This window comes from Haemaphysalis longicornis, unplaced genomic scaffold (genome assembly GCF_048455015.1).
Source record: "Haemaphysalis longicornis isolate Haplotype H1 unplaced genomic scaffold, Haemaphysalis longicornis Haplotype H1 scaffold_12, whole genome shotgun sequence".
Taxonomy (NCBI): domain Eukaryota; kingdom Metazoa; phylum Arthropoda; class Arachnida; order Ixodida; family Ixodidae; genus Haemaphysalis; species Haemaphysalis longicornis.
The window spans coordinates 4,860,537-4,874,752 of record NW_027526225.1 but is presented as its reverse complement, the minus strand read 5'-3'; the positions used below and the strand labels follow the sequence as shown (position 1 = coordinate 4,874,752).

Below are 14,216 nucleotides of genomic sequence, written 5' to 3'. Positions count from 1 at the left end.
TTTTCTAGGTGCAGGACAGCTGGTGCCTGAGCCCAAGTAAGTCATTCGTTCTGAGCTTTCTCTTTTGCATGGCAAGTGGTGCTCGCTGAGAAGTGGTCCCTTGCAGTGTGCGAATTCTGTGCGAGTCGCATTGCGACTTCCACTGGAAAACATCACGACAATGGCAGGCAGTCAAATATGGAGGAGCCTGAATGTGCAGACAAGGGAGAAACAAGCCCGATAAGGGCTGGAGTGTGAGACCCTTGACTGAGGGGATCCCTTTCCGGGAAGTGAATAGGGAAGCAACAAGAAGTTCCTGGTTTTTCTCATTTCTAGATGTAACTCCCTAGTCTGAACAAACTGCCAGTCGTTTGCATTTGGGTGAGATTTAGGCACGGAGTGCCAACAGCATTGTAGACAGCAGCGAAGCCCCACTGATATGCAGCGTATCGATTTCAAAAAATATAATTAAGAAAGGTATTGCCAGTTAATGCTTAAACCATTTCTGGTTTTTAAGCATGAAGAGGTGAGTGCTGTCAACTTCCATGCAGCAGTAACAAAGTGTTTCTTATGCTTATGAGGGTGGAAAACAATCAAGAAAATTTCTTCTTAAATTGCCACGTTTTCTCAAAGCTGTGTTTCTCCTTCCCCTCCATCTGTGTAGCGTATGCTATATATGTGTGTGTGTGTTCCTTTTCAGAACCTACTTACTCCACCCTAGCAACGTCCCCTAAGTATACGAGTAAGTACCCTCTCTGTGCTTGTTGTGACTCAACTTGTTGTGATTCAACTTCAAGCGGCAGTGTTGTGCAGAGTGTCTCAACTGCCTCTGGTCTAAGCCATTCTTGCTTATTTCTGTTGAGCATCGCGTTGATCCTTTGAAGGTGTCCTTTCAGTTCTCCTCTCAAGGTGTCCTTTGTGTCTGTGCCCCCCCCCCAGGTATCCTGCAAGAGTCTAACAGCCTCAACGTCTCCGGTCGACAGGATTCTACCTTGTTCAGCCCAGAGTGAGTACTATATCCCCGTTAGTAATCGCGGTCCTAAGCCAGCGGGCAATTCGGAGGCAGTGCTTTTTTCAATTCTTAAAGCTTAGTATTAGCATTCCTGCAAAACTGCAGCAGATGGAATAGGAGTGGTCCCTAGCTGCAAGATGACAAATGGTTCCTAGGCTTGGTGACTCAAGTGTTTATCCGTGTATTTTCAGTTGCAAGTGAAAAACATTGGGCAGGCCAGTAGTGCATAGTGAAGGTCAGACCACATTGCAACGGCACCTTCTATTTTAAACTGTTCATGATGCTGACACTAAACATATAGAGTGAAAGTTCGTTAATTCAAACTTCAATAATTAGAATTTATTGATAATTAGGCTCCTAAACTGTGGGTCAGGGCCCCAATGACTTGTCATATTTTTTTTTCCCCTCCTGACTCTCTTCGTGTGAGCGTGTGTGTTGTGATTTTTTTTTCTTCATTAATAACAGTTAGGCCCACCCCACTGCAAACATACGGCAAAATACTCGCTCACTATAGGAACGAGCGTCGCAAATACCCATTCATCCACGCGAACCCCTCTCTTGATGAAACTACTACCTTCCGGCGACTACAGACTAACTCCTACCTGCATAACACCCTGCTACATGCCATGTATCCCACCCTATACCCTGCCACATGCAAATCCTGCCCCCAACCAGGCACCCTGTACCACATGGTATGGGAGTGCCAGCGAAGACTGCTGACAGATCATTTCTTAGGCGAGAAACGCAAAACCTGTCGTTGCCTGGGACGACTGAGAGTAAAAGGACGCAGCACCAGTGCGGCCGTACACTCGAATGTCGTGATCAGATGAAATACCCCTAGTTTCAAAAAAGTCGAAAGGGAGGGGCAAAAAGTGCTCACGTTGCCGTATAGGGCAAAAAGCAGGCGGCAATCGCTGAGTTTTTCAAGAAGTCAATTATTGACACGTCTTACTGCTTCGCAGTCTCCGTGTATGGTTGTTATTCGTTAGTTCGAACTTTCATTATTTCTAAATGAGACTGTGGTTCCTTGCAGTTCAAATTAATGAGCTTTTTACTGTATTTCTTTATGGGTTGCTAGGAGAAAGCATTGTAATTGTAGTTTATGGAAGTGTGTATGCTTTTGGTGCACAATACTGAAGTACTTGCAGTTTATTTAGACATGGGCGTTGCCTTCACAGAAAACTGTTAATAAAGTTGAAAGCTACAAGTTGGCTTTCATGTTTGTTGCTGTGTTTGGCCTGTGCCATGGAGAAGTTTCTGCAACTTTTATCTGAGTGTTTGTGTTACTGGTTGCTGAAGTGCGTCCAAGAAATGGAAATTTCCAACCTTCGTATTGACGATTGTTAAAGGAGCACTGCCACAAAATTCCCTTGTTACTTTTTTTTTTTTTTTTTTTTGCCTCCCCGCTGCTATGGGTGCCTACCAGCCCCCTAATTGCAGAGTGGCACATTTGATGGTCGATCGCAGCATCAATACTTGTTTACAGCCTCGGTTATTCGTGTCAGTTTCGGTTTCAATGAAACTAACACCGAGGTGGGTGCCATGACAGGAGGGTGCACTTGACGTCACGGTTCCCATCGCACAATGGCCACTCTGAACACGTGTGCATCCATATGGTTGCGGTTGCACGCGCCCGGGAAGTGTGACGTCTGTCCTAAAACTGTGACGTGACGCACAAAGCCAAGCAGCGTGCGTCAACAGCAGCCAGCGCTTTGTCTACATCATGGGAGCCCTGTCATTGGCAGTTTGGGGCGAGGAGCAGATGAGGGTATCCGTTTTGAGCTTTATCGGGTGTGCAAGGATTAAAATTGATTTAAAATATGTTACTTTGAACGGTTACAATTGAAACTTGCTGGGAGTTATCTCCATGTACAAAGGAATCTTTTTACATAGTTATCTCAGGTTTGAAGTTTCGTGTCAGTACTCCTTTTAGAAAGCTTGCCTCAGGTCGGAAATACTATTCACCTTTGGAACCATATGACCAAAGGTTATGGTTCTTACAGTTAGCAGTTTAGCCAATGGGTCATATAAAAAATTATCCAAAAGCTGCAACTTTAGTTTAAGTTGCCTTAAAAAAGCGTCATTCACACTTCCTTATAGGCAGTAGACATTTCAGGTAATTTTGTAACAGGACAACATCTGATCCTGTCACCTTTCTTCATGCATCATCCCCTATTGTTGCGGTGCTAAAAAAATGGTGCTCTTTCTTAGCAGAGTTTAAATTGTCTCCTAACGTTCCTTTCCTGATATTTTTAACACTACTTGTCCCAGGACGGGAATAGTTCTATTTCCCGGAGCCAGCACATCGAAATGCACAAGCAGGCCAACTTTCGCCTGTCTGCCTGTAAATAGCAATATTACTGTTCAGAGCCCGTCGTCTGTAGATGGGTTTACTGACATTTGTCGCCCCGGTTACTAACGGGCAAAACTGTTCCCTTTGCAGAGAGAAGTCGTCAGCGGAATCAGGCGAGACTTGGGTCACCGTTTTTGGGTGCGTATCCCGAGTTGACACACATGGCTTCTTGTTCGTCCAAGACACAAATTCTTGTGTTGCATGAGTCGTAGGCGGAATGTTTAAGGATGACAGCTATGAATTTTTGAAGTCTTGAACTTTTAGGTCTTCAACTCTAGGCAGGAGAACAACTTGTCCTTTGACTGTTTCTACTGGTGGTAAATAAAACACAGCTTAGATAAAAAAATTCTGCAGATCAGTGGGCAAATGCTGATGTGAATGAAGCCATGCCGTGACAAAGAATTAATGCGGAGGTCCCAAATGAATCCAATCCAAGCCATCTTGGGCAACTGTGTACAGAGCACCACCCTCTGTACTGTGCATTCCCTTGTGTTACAGAAAACGCGTACCGAACTGTATGGAGTGGCACAATATAGAGGTAGAGCGTGGTCAACTGTTTCAACACGTGGTATCTGTCACATTGCACAGTTGTTGACGTTGTTGTCCTCACAGATTGTGCCGATATTGTGGGACGTGGGCGCTCTAGCCACATTTTGGACCACCTTGACTTCCCCTTTACTTTCGTGCAGTGCTTCCCCCCCCAGAAAACAAATTAATCGGCATGTTCCCTCTCCACTGCAGGTTTCCGCCCTCTTCCAGTTCGTACATGCTGCAGCAATTCTCCCAATACGGCACCATTGTCAAGTACAAGGTGGGTACCGGATTGTCTCAGTGCTACAAGAGTTGCGAGCTAGTTGGGAGCGAAGATTTGTGCTCCGTTCTAATATCGGCAGGTTATAAACTTGGACTCATTAGTATGACATTGGACGCGTATGAAAAAAAAAATATAGAAAAAATCCAGGGCCATCTCCACTAACGTGAAATCTGGGGAAGGGCGAAGCATGCAGTGTAGAAGTGTATTCGTGGCCTTGGCGTTTTTGCCCACGGAGATGAAACCGTTGGGGGGTAGAGGTATACAGCTTTGCTGTAAAAGTCTAGTGTCTTTGAAGCAAAAGTTGTTCTAGCGTGAGGCATTGAAAAACGAGTGTCCCGGCATTTTTTGAGTGCGTGTTACGTTCTAGCGCGAGGCATAATTGAGTGTCCTGGTGTTTTAGTACCGTGACTACATGAGACGACAATTACAACGCCGACAGGAGACGGCGACAGCCCGAACCCCTAAGGAGCTTCACCCCTAAAAGGAGTGGTCAAAATTAAATGGAAGGAACAGAATAACCCATTTCTTTCTTAGCCCTGCCTTTGGCCCCCATTTGCCGCGTAGATTCAGTGTCTTAAGGCATTTTGCTGCTGAGTAGAGGATGCAGGTTTCAAAACAAAAATGCAATTGCGTGTGTGATTCAAGGGCACAATTACATAGAGACCAGGGTCATTTAAATGGACCCGGTGTCTGTTTCTATGTTGCCCCTTTTAACAGTGAAGCTGTTGTAAGTCAAGCCTTTTTGTAAGTCTGGTGTAAGTCGCGCGTCATACAGGAAGCCTTGCAGAAGCTGGTTCCCAGACCCTCGGATAGAGGGCACAGTGGTCTCGAAGAGGGGTAGGTTCCTCTTCCCACTCCTAGGGAAGGAAGCCTCCCGCCGCTGGTGCTTAGTGGGTGATTCTTTTGCTAGAGCCATGAAACTTACGCCAAAACAGTGCTGCCGTTTTCAGGCAAGCATCTATTGATATTCAAGCTGAGGCAAGAGAACCACAGCTTTCACACTGGGAGGCACGCGGTTTTTTTTTGTTCCCCTACGCTCCTGAAGCTACTTATTGAAGATTCATGGCTTGTGGCTTTGTCCCAGTGGATTTGCACTGGGTTCATAAGGAAACAAAAACAAAACGTGCAGTGCAAAATTTCGGTCGTGCTAGAGTATATGGTGTGTGCTGTAAAGCTTTTATGTTTCTGTAATGCTGTATTAATGGAAAGGCAGCTTCAGCAGGCACTAGAAGCAGACAAATGAACGTCGTGGTCTGATGTCAGGTACTGAACAGCAAGTCTGGTGAACGCTAGGCGTACTTCGGCAGGGCCTTTCCCGCTGTCCCCAGCCTCGTTGTTGCTTCCCCATAAGCTTCTTCCTGCGTTATTGTGTGCACACTTTTGCTAGTTAGAAGGTATGCCAGCCCGACCCTTAGCAAGTGGAGCATTCTGGGGGTTGAGACTTGGGGGGAGTGGTGAAGTCAAGTTAATCTCGACGTGGATCAGGAAGGAGTCTCCTCTAGCTAGGGAAGGAAGCTCCCTTCACTCGTTTGTTTCGGCGGAAAAACGGCCGATTTTGAGTGCTTCCACAAAACTATTTTTTTCTCTTGAGCTAGTGGACACATTTAGCATTGCTATGCGTGTAATTGTAGCCTATAGATTGCTCTTACAAACACATACCAGCAGTTTTGTGAAACGTACAATTACTTACAGTGTATTAGTCAGATAATCAGAAAAAAATGCACAAAAAAGTATACACGCAACGTATATAGGCGATTGTAATGAGCCTAAAAATTTTTAGGAATTCCAAGATATACAAATTGTTCCTACATTTCTTTGCTATCATTCAATATATATATGAACACTGTACACCAAGTTTTGTATTTTTGTGGGCCCGTCAACCTAGCGGAACTGACGGCTGTGCCCCTCCTCGAAGCCACTCGAGTGTAAGTCGGTCATGCATCCAAGCACACTTTTTTGTGTTCTGACACAAAATCCTTTTCACTTTAGTGGTAAAAAACTAGAAAAAAAAATCCAGCGCTCTTGAGAAGTGTCGCGCATCGCTCCGTAGCGGTAATCTGACACGAGTGCTAGGCTATCATGAAGGTGATAATGCGATATGACGCGGCGCATTTGGCAAAATATCCCCACCGTACGTTGTCCAGACCCTACACATCAATGTGGAAGCCACAGTCGTCAGATAGGAAACCCGTTTTGTTTATAAATACAGCCCAAATATAGCGGACGCCGTTTTCACACAACTCGCCACTACTGCGGGTTCAAATTTCACTCTTGGCGCGGTCTCTGCACGCGAAATATCAACAAAACATAATAAAATCGAAAAACGAGTTGTCAATAAATACGCCAGATGGCATTAGTTGTTCACCAGGCACCATTTTTAGCTTTCGCGGGACGTTTGAAATCATCGGACCTCCGTGTCCGATGGCCTATGGCGCCGTACGGAAAGAATTAAGGGAAACTTAGGGAAGACAGCTCCCTAAAACTCTCTGCTGTCATTTTTTACATAGCCTTTCAAAACATGACTATACCAGTTGCGAAACCCCCCATAGGCTTCGTGTATCAAAAGGCAGTCTGCAGTTGGCCCCTTGTGGGGGGGGCAATCGTGGCGGTGATGATGATGGTGATGAATGGCCTCCTCTTTGAATAGCAGTGACGGCATGCATCATACCGCCTATGTTAGTCATTTAATTATCCTCTGACTTATTTTCCTTTAGTTCTGCCCTGCCACTGTCACTGGCTGTCATTGGCTCCTTCCCTGCTTTCTTCCCAACAATACTCTAGCCGCTGTGTAGTAACACCCACTGCTGACCAGTTAACATCGACGATGAAACCCAGCACCTCAGGAAGTGGGACTTTCCCCCCCCCCCAATTCTAGCTGGCTGGATCTTTTGGCATTCTATTACCACGTGATTGATTGTTTCTTTATCCCTGCCACAGCCGACGCGTCTTATCATGGGTCGAATATTTGTTTATGTACATTCCAGTTCTCAAGCAGCCAGCCAAAGCCTCAAAGAGCAATGCACTGCCTCTATTGTTGTCATAAAAGTTATCTTTCCTGATTTCTTGCTTGCCTGCTTTATATATTCCCAATGATTCCTTTTTTCCATCCTCTCTGCCCACATAAGCATCTGTTTGCTCCAGAATGGTTCCGTATTTTCGCGCGTATTACCCGCCCATGCATATAGTCCACACCCGTACTTTCAGGCCGCCGGAAAAGAAAAAAATCCTCGCGTATTGCTCGCACATTCCATACAGGAAAACCTGCACCAAAGCTACTGCTCAAGCAGCACATCACATACCATTTAGACAGAAAAAAGCGTATATTTAGCAAGTAGAATACATCTACTGCAAGGTGAAAGTCACAATTCACTAATGAAATTCAGTTGTTAGAGTGCGCTCGCCCTTGTTTTTTCTTCCTTGTCCTCATATGCTTTGCGCAATCGCTGCCACGGAAGGCTTAGTCAGTGTTACTGTGTAGGAGCTTCACGGCGCATTGCCGTGAAGCTGCACTTAAGGAAACACCCCACGTAAATCAACACCCATACTTTGCCACTGAAATTTTCGTATTTTCTGGTGTGGGTTATACGTGCGAAAATACGGTATTTGTTTGCCAGCTTTCTTGTCGATTGTTCTAACAGCGCTAAAATGACGGGGACAAAGAAAGAAAGACAAACACAGCCGCTGTTTTCTTTTTTTGTCCCCGTAATTTTAGCGCTGTAAGAAGAATGCAACTGTACCAACTAGCTTGACTTTCGTTGCTGCTACATTTCTTAATTCCGCATTGGGTGCCAACACTTTTAAGGTACCGGTGCCTGCGCACTCTAGCTGCCCACTTCTCATCTAAATTTCTAAGCCTCTCCTCAAAACATACCGTATTTACTCGATTCTAAGCATCCCCCTTTTTTTTTCCACGATCGCAATGACCAAAGTGAGGGGGTGCTTAGATTAAAAAAAAACTAAACTCGCCCCCCCATAACTTTTTTTCGTGGCCATATCTTGATGAGACGGGCGCAAGAATTAGTGTTTTATTTGGTAAAAAAAAAAAGGCGCAAGACAGTGAACCCACCGCTTACTTCTTGTATTCAGTCACCTTCTCTACCATTCGAGTTCATTGTGCTGCTTGGGCCACACTCTCAGTATTTCCCAACTGGCCGTCTTCTGTTCTGTTGAAGTGGTTTGTAATTGAAAACTTAGTAAATTTCTTGGCCACAATGTCAACTCAGGCCTGATTCCACGCGTCTGATGGCTGCTTAGATTTTCAGGCAAACATTTTTTTTGAAATTTTTTCCCCAGAAGTAGAGGAGGGTGCTTAGAATTGCGAAAAATACGGTACTTTAGTTTGTGCTCCTGCGGCTTTTTGAAGCCCGGCCCATATTGCCCTGTACAGCCTCATCCATTCTTACTGAGAGCTCCCAGTGCTAATTGGCCATCTGCCTTCTGGTTAACTTCCAGTCCCGACAAGATATGTGACATTAAGCGGAGTACAGCATTAAAAAAATGTGAGCACCGGCACCATTGCTCCTTTCCAACTGCCTCATACTTATTGTATCGCCAAACTGCTCGATGTCACATTATTACTGCCTTTCGTCTTCCTTTCATGTTGAGGTGTTCTTCATGGGCATTTAGGTAGTGTTTTCCTTTGTTTAGCTAGATACCCATACTGATCTTAGGTATTTACTGATTTTACTAATGGTATGGCTTTCTGTTGAATCCTTACTGGCACTGTATTAGCTTTTTTGTTAAACACCGTGAGTCCTGATTTCCGTTACTTAAAATTTAGGCCCAGGTACGTTGCTTCCTGGTCACAAATCTTGTCCACTTTCTGTACGCTTTTGGCATAATCTGGTAGCAACACTGGGGCAGGTCGACTCGCCTGCCATCTGTCGACAGAAAACTGAAGTAGTACTCAAGCGCTTGCAGCTGCTGCCGTAAGTCATAAAAGGAAAACCCATGGATAAACATGTGTAAACATTACCGCATTTAGTGTTTTGTAATTTGAAAAGTAAGCTTTGTTTTATTAAGTTGTATTATTAAGCAAACGTTTTGCACAGTTCAGGCGTTGCCTCCAAGGTGCCCCACCAGTCCACTTGCGCCTAACTTACAACAAAGCGGGGGTGCATGCAAAGACTGGGTCCTGAAGTTGAGTTTCGCAGCTGGTGTGTATTGAAGAACTCAGTGTTCCAAAGACCAGGCCCAAAAAAATTTACCATCCCTTGTTAGAGAAAGTGTAGAGAGAAGCGCGAAAGCTTTCTAACAGCAAAACTGTGCCGAAACCGTCGCTAAGAGTGCGTCCAGTCTTCGCTGAAAGTGTGCCCAATCGATTGGCAAACCTTCAAAGACCCAAATCGCAAACACAGAGCGAACCCATGCGACGATTCTTTGCACACCAAGTAAACGCATCTACGAATAATCTAAATGTATACAATGCACGTGCGTTATGATAGATAAAGGTGTACTATTGTACTCCTTTGTGATCGGTGCTTGTATTGTCTTATCTGGACACCCGCCGCGGTGGCTCAGTGGCTAAGGCGTTGCGCTGCTGAGCACAAGGTCGCGGGTTCGATTCCCGGCCGCGGCGGCCGCTTTTCTGATGGAGGCGAAAAGCAAAAACACCCGTGTGTACGAGATTTCGGCGCACGATAAAGATCCCCAGGTGGTCAAAATTAATCCGGAGCCCTCCACTACGGCGCGCCTCATCGCCTGCGTTGCGTCGGCGCGTTAAACCCTACAATCAATCAAATCATCAATCTTATCTGGACCATTCCTTTTCTTGCGATTTTCAGGTAAGTATTTTGACACAGTAAAAGCCCGGTGGTTTTACACACGCGCCGCGTGTCCAGAGATCTCATCAGAGCTCGACCAACCGGCCTATGGGGAAATGCGTTAGTTTTTTTGACAGATTGTCATCAGTCCAACCAACAAAGCTGTCGCTTTAAAAGGGTTATTTCTTGTGGAAAACATCGTGACGAGCCTAGCGTGGTGCACCCACCCCCCCTGCAGGTGAGCTCTGAGGGCAACTGGATGGACCTGTGCTACCAGTCGCGGCTGCAGGCGCAGAAGGCCCTGAGCAAGAACGGCAAGATCTTCGGCCAGAACACCATGGTGGGCGTCAAGCCCTGCGACCGGGCACCCCACCACCACCAGGCCACCCCCGGGGCGAGCGAGCTGGCCAAGGAGAATACCACAGTGGCCGGGGCACGTCCCCTGGTGCAGGCGTACCGGGCTTCGGCCAGTGGCCGCCAGGTCACCCTGCCGGAGACGCCCACCCCCCAGCGGGACGACTCCGTCGTCTCCCGGGCCCTGGAGTACGTCTTCGGGTGGTAGAGCACTGGAGAGTGGACGCCTGCTTTTACCCATTGTACGATTAGATTTTTGCCAACAACATGCACGCATTTTAATAAAAAACGGACAAGACAGTATCATTGTCTGGGTTACTCTGACAAACGGGGATGGACCTGAAAAATTGCAGGGATATAGATACTAAGGACATTGCATTGGTGCTGAAAGGCAGGAAGGAAACGGGACGAACGCCAGAGAGCAGCCACCTCTCTCGCTCGCTTTCTTTTACCCACATTGCACACACGTTCGTCCAGTGTATTTTTTTCGCGCTGATACAATGTCCTCGGCATCAAATAACCCACTAGCCCAACTTTCCACCCTTAGTTATGGGGGATGTGCGGAAATTTTTGAGAATGCGATGGCCAAAGCCTAGTTGGACCTTCTGTTGAACTTTGTGGTCATGCTCGTCGTAGCTTGACCAGCCCCCTAAGGGAACAGCATGCTACGAGGCTCGTTCCACTCGCCATCACCAGGAACCACGTCGGTACCTTCACATCCCAAGGAAACTCGTACCACATGTGAGGCGGCGGCCTACCTTCCTCCAGCTGTTCCCCTTTCCCGGCGCACAATGATTTTCCCTGCCTCGCGATGCACGTGCTTGAACCATAGAGACCTAAGGCTTGCGCCTTTTAAAGCATGTTGAGTGTGGTACATGCAGAGCTTGCGCAAACCTGAAGTTTGGACAAAAGTTGTATTTCGTGATTAGTTGTGCTCAACACTGAGATCAGCGACAGCACTTCCTGCCTGTTTCGCCATCCAATAAAAACCAGTTTGCGCCTGTGTCGACAGCATCGGCGCATACTGCGGGAAACCGTCGTTGGAAAGACTGTGCGTGTATGCGGCACGTATGAACTATCTATTAAAGAGGGAAAGGTGTATTGCATATGTGCCAATTGGTAAGTAGTTTTGAGAACTATCTTCCCTAGTGCTGCAATTCCCTGAGTGTAGCATTCAAACCCCTTCTTTTCGTAGCCTCAAAAGGCTCATGTCGAGCACATGAAGACCCTATGCCGTGCTTGGACACGTTAGCCTTCATCTTACTAGCACGCCACTGGAGTCCACTGCAAGTTCAGAGGCAGCGTTTTGTGCAGGCTAATCAGCATGAAGCATGGAAATGCAGTTAGCACAGCTGCCTGTTGAGTGCCCTCTAGGATAAGACCCACGGAATCACCATGAATTAGCAGAAGGCACTGATGTCCGCAGATGATCATAATATGAAAGCTCACTGTCCTGCTTTGTTGAGCTCTAAGGATATGTCCCCATTCGTACCCATCCTTTTTTTTGCCATTTTTCGCACTTGATGGATTTCATGATGCCAGAAGGATAAAAGGCCCCCTTGATACACCCAAGCTGATGAAGGAGACACTGAAGCCAAAAAGTGACAAATCTGATAAACATAATGTAGAATGCATACTGGAGCATTAGAATTTGTGCGCACAAACAGTGGGCATCCTCGATTTACCGGTCCTGGACGATCCGCGGACTGTGTTCTGACTGGAAGTCCCATAGGAATACATGGGAAAATCAAGCGCCGGATCGCATCTCGGGCAGTCCGCCGACGATCCGGGACTGATAATCGAGGAGGCCCAGTGCTGGCACCAAGCTGACACAGACACAGAATGACAAAGTGGCTCATAGTGTTGTAATTATCCGTCTGTTGCCGAGGGTAAAAGTCAAAGCCAACACAGTTCTCACACGAAGATTTAGAGCAGCTGCCAAAGGTCTAACTTAAGCCTTTCACACGAAGTTCTGCACTGGCAGCGAGCTTGCGCCCGGAACCAGTGTTTATGCAGGTTACCAGCGAAACACTTTGCTTATTGGGCGCTGGCCAACAAGAACCATTTTTTTTCTGCTAACCACATTGAGAAGGGCATCTTTAAGCTTCATACGGGCAACCACAAGTGTCAGTTCCCAGTGAAGGACCAAGGATGATTTCGTAGCTGCTTTGCCGACATGCCTGAATTCATTGGCTAAAGGCAGATGCACTGTTTCCAGCTTGGAGCATAAAACGTGAACCTTGCCTCTCACTTTGCTGCATTATCAAGGCAAATAAGGTTACAAAATAAATCGCTCTCTCGCCAATGAAAGCTATCCCTGGATCATTGCTTCGCTTGAACATGGAGTGTCAAACTTATAGTTCAGCCTACTACCACGAAACTGAACACAAGAAGCAGCCCTTGCAGTTCAACACATCCGCAGAATCTGTGAGATGGAGCCTTGCACCAAAATCTGCAGTACCTGGGCAGTATGAATTCTGTTCCAAGGTGCACTTTGTAGCACAAGACTATGTGTAGGAGACGGATCAACGACAGAGGTGAATGAATGGAATTTGAGCGAGTTCCGCCGTGTCTGGAACAATCTTCAGGGGGAAAAGGAAACGGCAACGGAACCACCAGGCTCACAAAGCAACGCCCTGGCTTTGCCGATTGCCCACAATCGTCGTAGTGGGTATTGCAAATCTGCCACGACAGATCCCGTCGCCGAACAAGTTTGCAGAGATGATTCCATCGTGACTGTCACCACGTCGCAGTTAGTATAACTTCAGGAACTGCACGCTGAATGCCATGAAGTACTAACCCAGCAGGACACAAAAGCACTGACCAAAAATGCGCAGATGTGCAACAAACGTGTATTACACTGATGGCACGTAATGTACATTTCTTTTTTCTGATAAATTACATTCTTCCCTCACTTTTCCTCCCTTCCCCACAGTAGCACAGGGCACGCGATCGCCGTCCAAAAACGTGTCCAAAAGCTTCGTGCGACAGAACTTGATGCCACCGACGGCAAGCATACATACACATCTTTTTCCCCCGATAAATTACATTCCCCTCCCCAGAGCAGCAGCACAGGACAGGGGGCCATCACAGGGCGTCCACAATTCCGCACATGATGCGATCCTGACTGAGACAATGTCCCTGCACGTTGGCCGGGCCGCCCTGTCCCGACGCGCCGGCGCTACCCGGCTGGCTCGGCTGCTGCCAGGCGCCGCTGGGCTCGGGCAGGACGCTCAGGGTGTTCTGCAGGATCTCGCGCACTTTGTCCAGGTGCTTGTGGAAGCGGTGCGCCGTGTCGAGCCGCTGTCGGCGCTGGACGTCGAGCAGAACGCGCAGCGTCTCACGCGCCTGGTGCGGCCGGAACTCGTTGATGAGGTGGTGCATGTGCACGAACAGCAGGCTCATGTCCTCCTTCTTCTCGAGCCGCTTGGAAGTGTCCGGGCAGCGGATGAGCACGTCCACCATGTCGAGGAAGTTGACCAGCAGCGAGTGGTTCAGCTTCTTCAGCTCCTTCTTGTGCTCGTAGTTCTGCGGGTACAGGCGCCGGATGCCCTGGCTCTCCAGCGGCCGGATCACGGGCTCGTCGCCGTGGAACGGCGCGCCGAACATGGAGTAGCCCTCGTGCAGGGGCCGCGGCGGCGACGGCGCGCGCCCGCGCTGCACGTTGTCGTCGGTGTAGAGGCCGACGTACTGCATCGGCGGCAGGGGCAGCGAGCTCACCTGCGTGGCCTCCCCCATGGTTGCGCTGGCGGGCTGGGAACGGGCCTCCAGTCACTGCAAGGAAGTCTCGCCAACAACGCTAGAATCGGCGATGAACGTATCTAGCTGAGGACACCACGATTTTGCATGAAACAGCTACCAACACACCGCAAGTCTGCGACACAGAACAGGTTCTGCGAGTTGGCAGGTCGGACAAGCAGGACAAGAAGCGGACAAGCACAA

General features: G+C 47.7%; 2 protein-coding genes across 3 annotated transcripts in view; one reads left to right on the top strand and one right to left on the bottom strand.

The window, feature by feature from the left end:
- The window catches only part of LOC144162306 (FGFR1 oncogene partner 2 homolog), a 33,780-nt gene extending 23,203 nt beyond the window's left edge, over positions 1–10,577 (top strand). For both annotated transcript variants that reach the window (XM_077692784.1, XM_077692783.1), the window contains exons 4-9: positions 9–36; positions 680–721; positions 919–985; positions 3,435–3,482; positions 4,086–4,155; positions 10,159–10,577. In XM_077692784.1, coding sequence (XP_077548910.1) covers positions 9–36; positions 680–721; positions 919–985; positions 3,435–3,482; positions 4,086–4,155; positions 10,159–10,482 — 579 coding nt within the window. In that variant the 3' untranslated portion in view covers positions 10,483–10,577. The remainder of the gene's footprint in view (positions 1–8; positions 37–679; positions 722–918; positions 986–3,434; positions 3,483–4,085; positions 4,156–10,158) is intronic.
- A 1,540-nt stretch (positions 10,578–12,117) lies between these two features.
- Med7 (mediator complex subunit 7) lies at positions 12,118–14,216 on the bottom strand. The gene has a single exon (XM_077692786.1). It carries the CDS (start codon positions 14,010–14,012, stop codon positions 13,362–13,364), a length of 651 nt encoding a protein of 216 aa, XP_077548912.1. The 5' UTR covers positions 14,013–14,216; the 3' UTR covers positions 12,118–13,361.

Excerpts from the sequence above, each read along its gene's own strand:
- Med7 (XM_077692786.1), bottom strand. The coding sequence starts at position 14,012 with ATGGGGGAGGCCACGCAGGTGAGCTCGCTGCCCCTGCCGCCGATGCAG.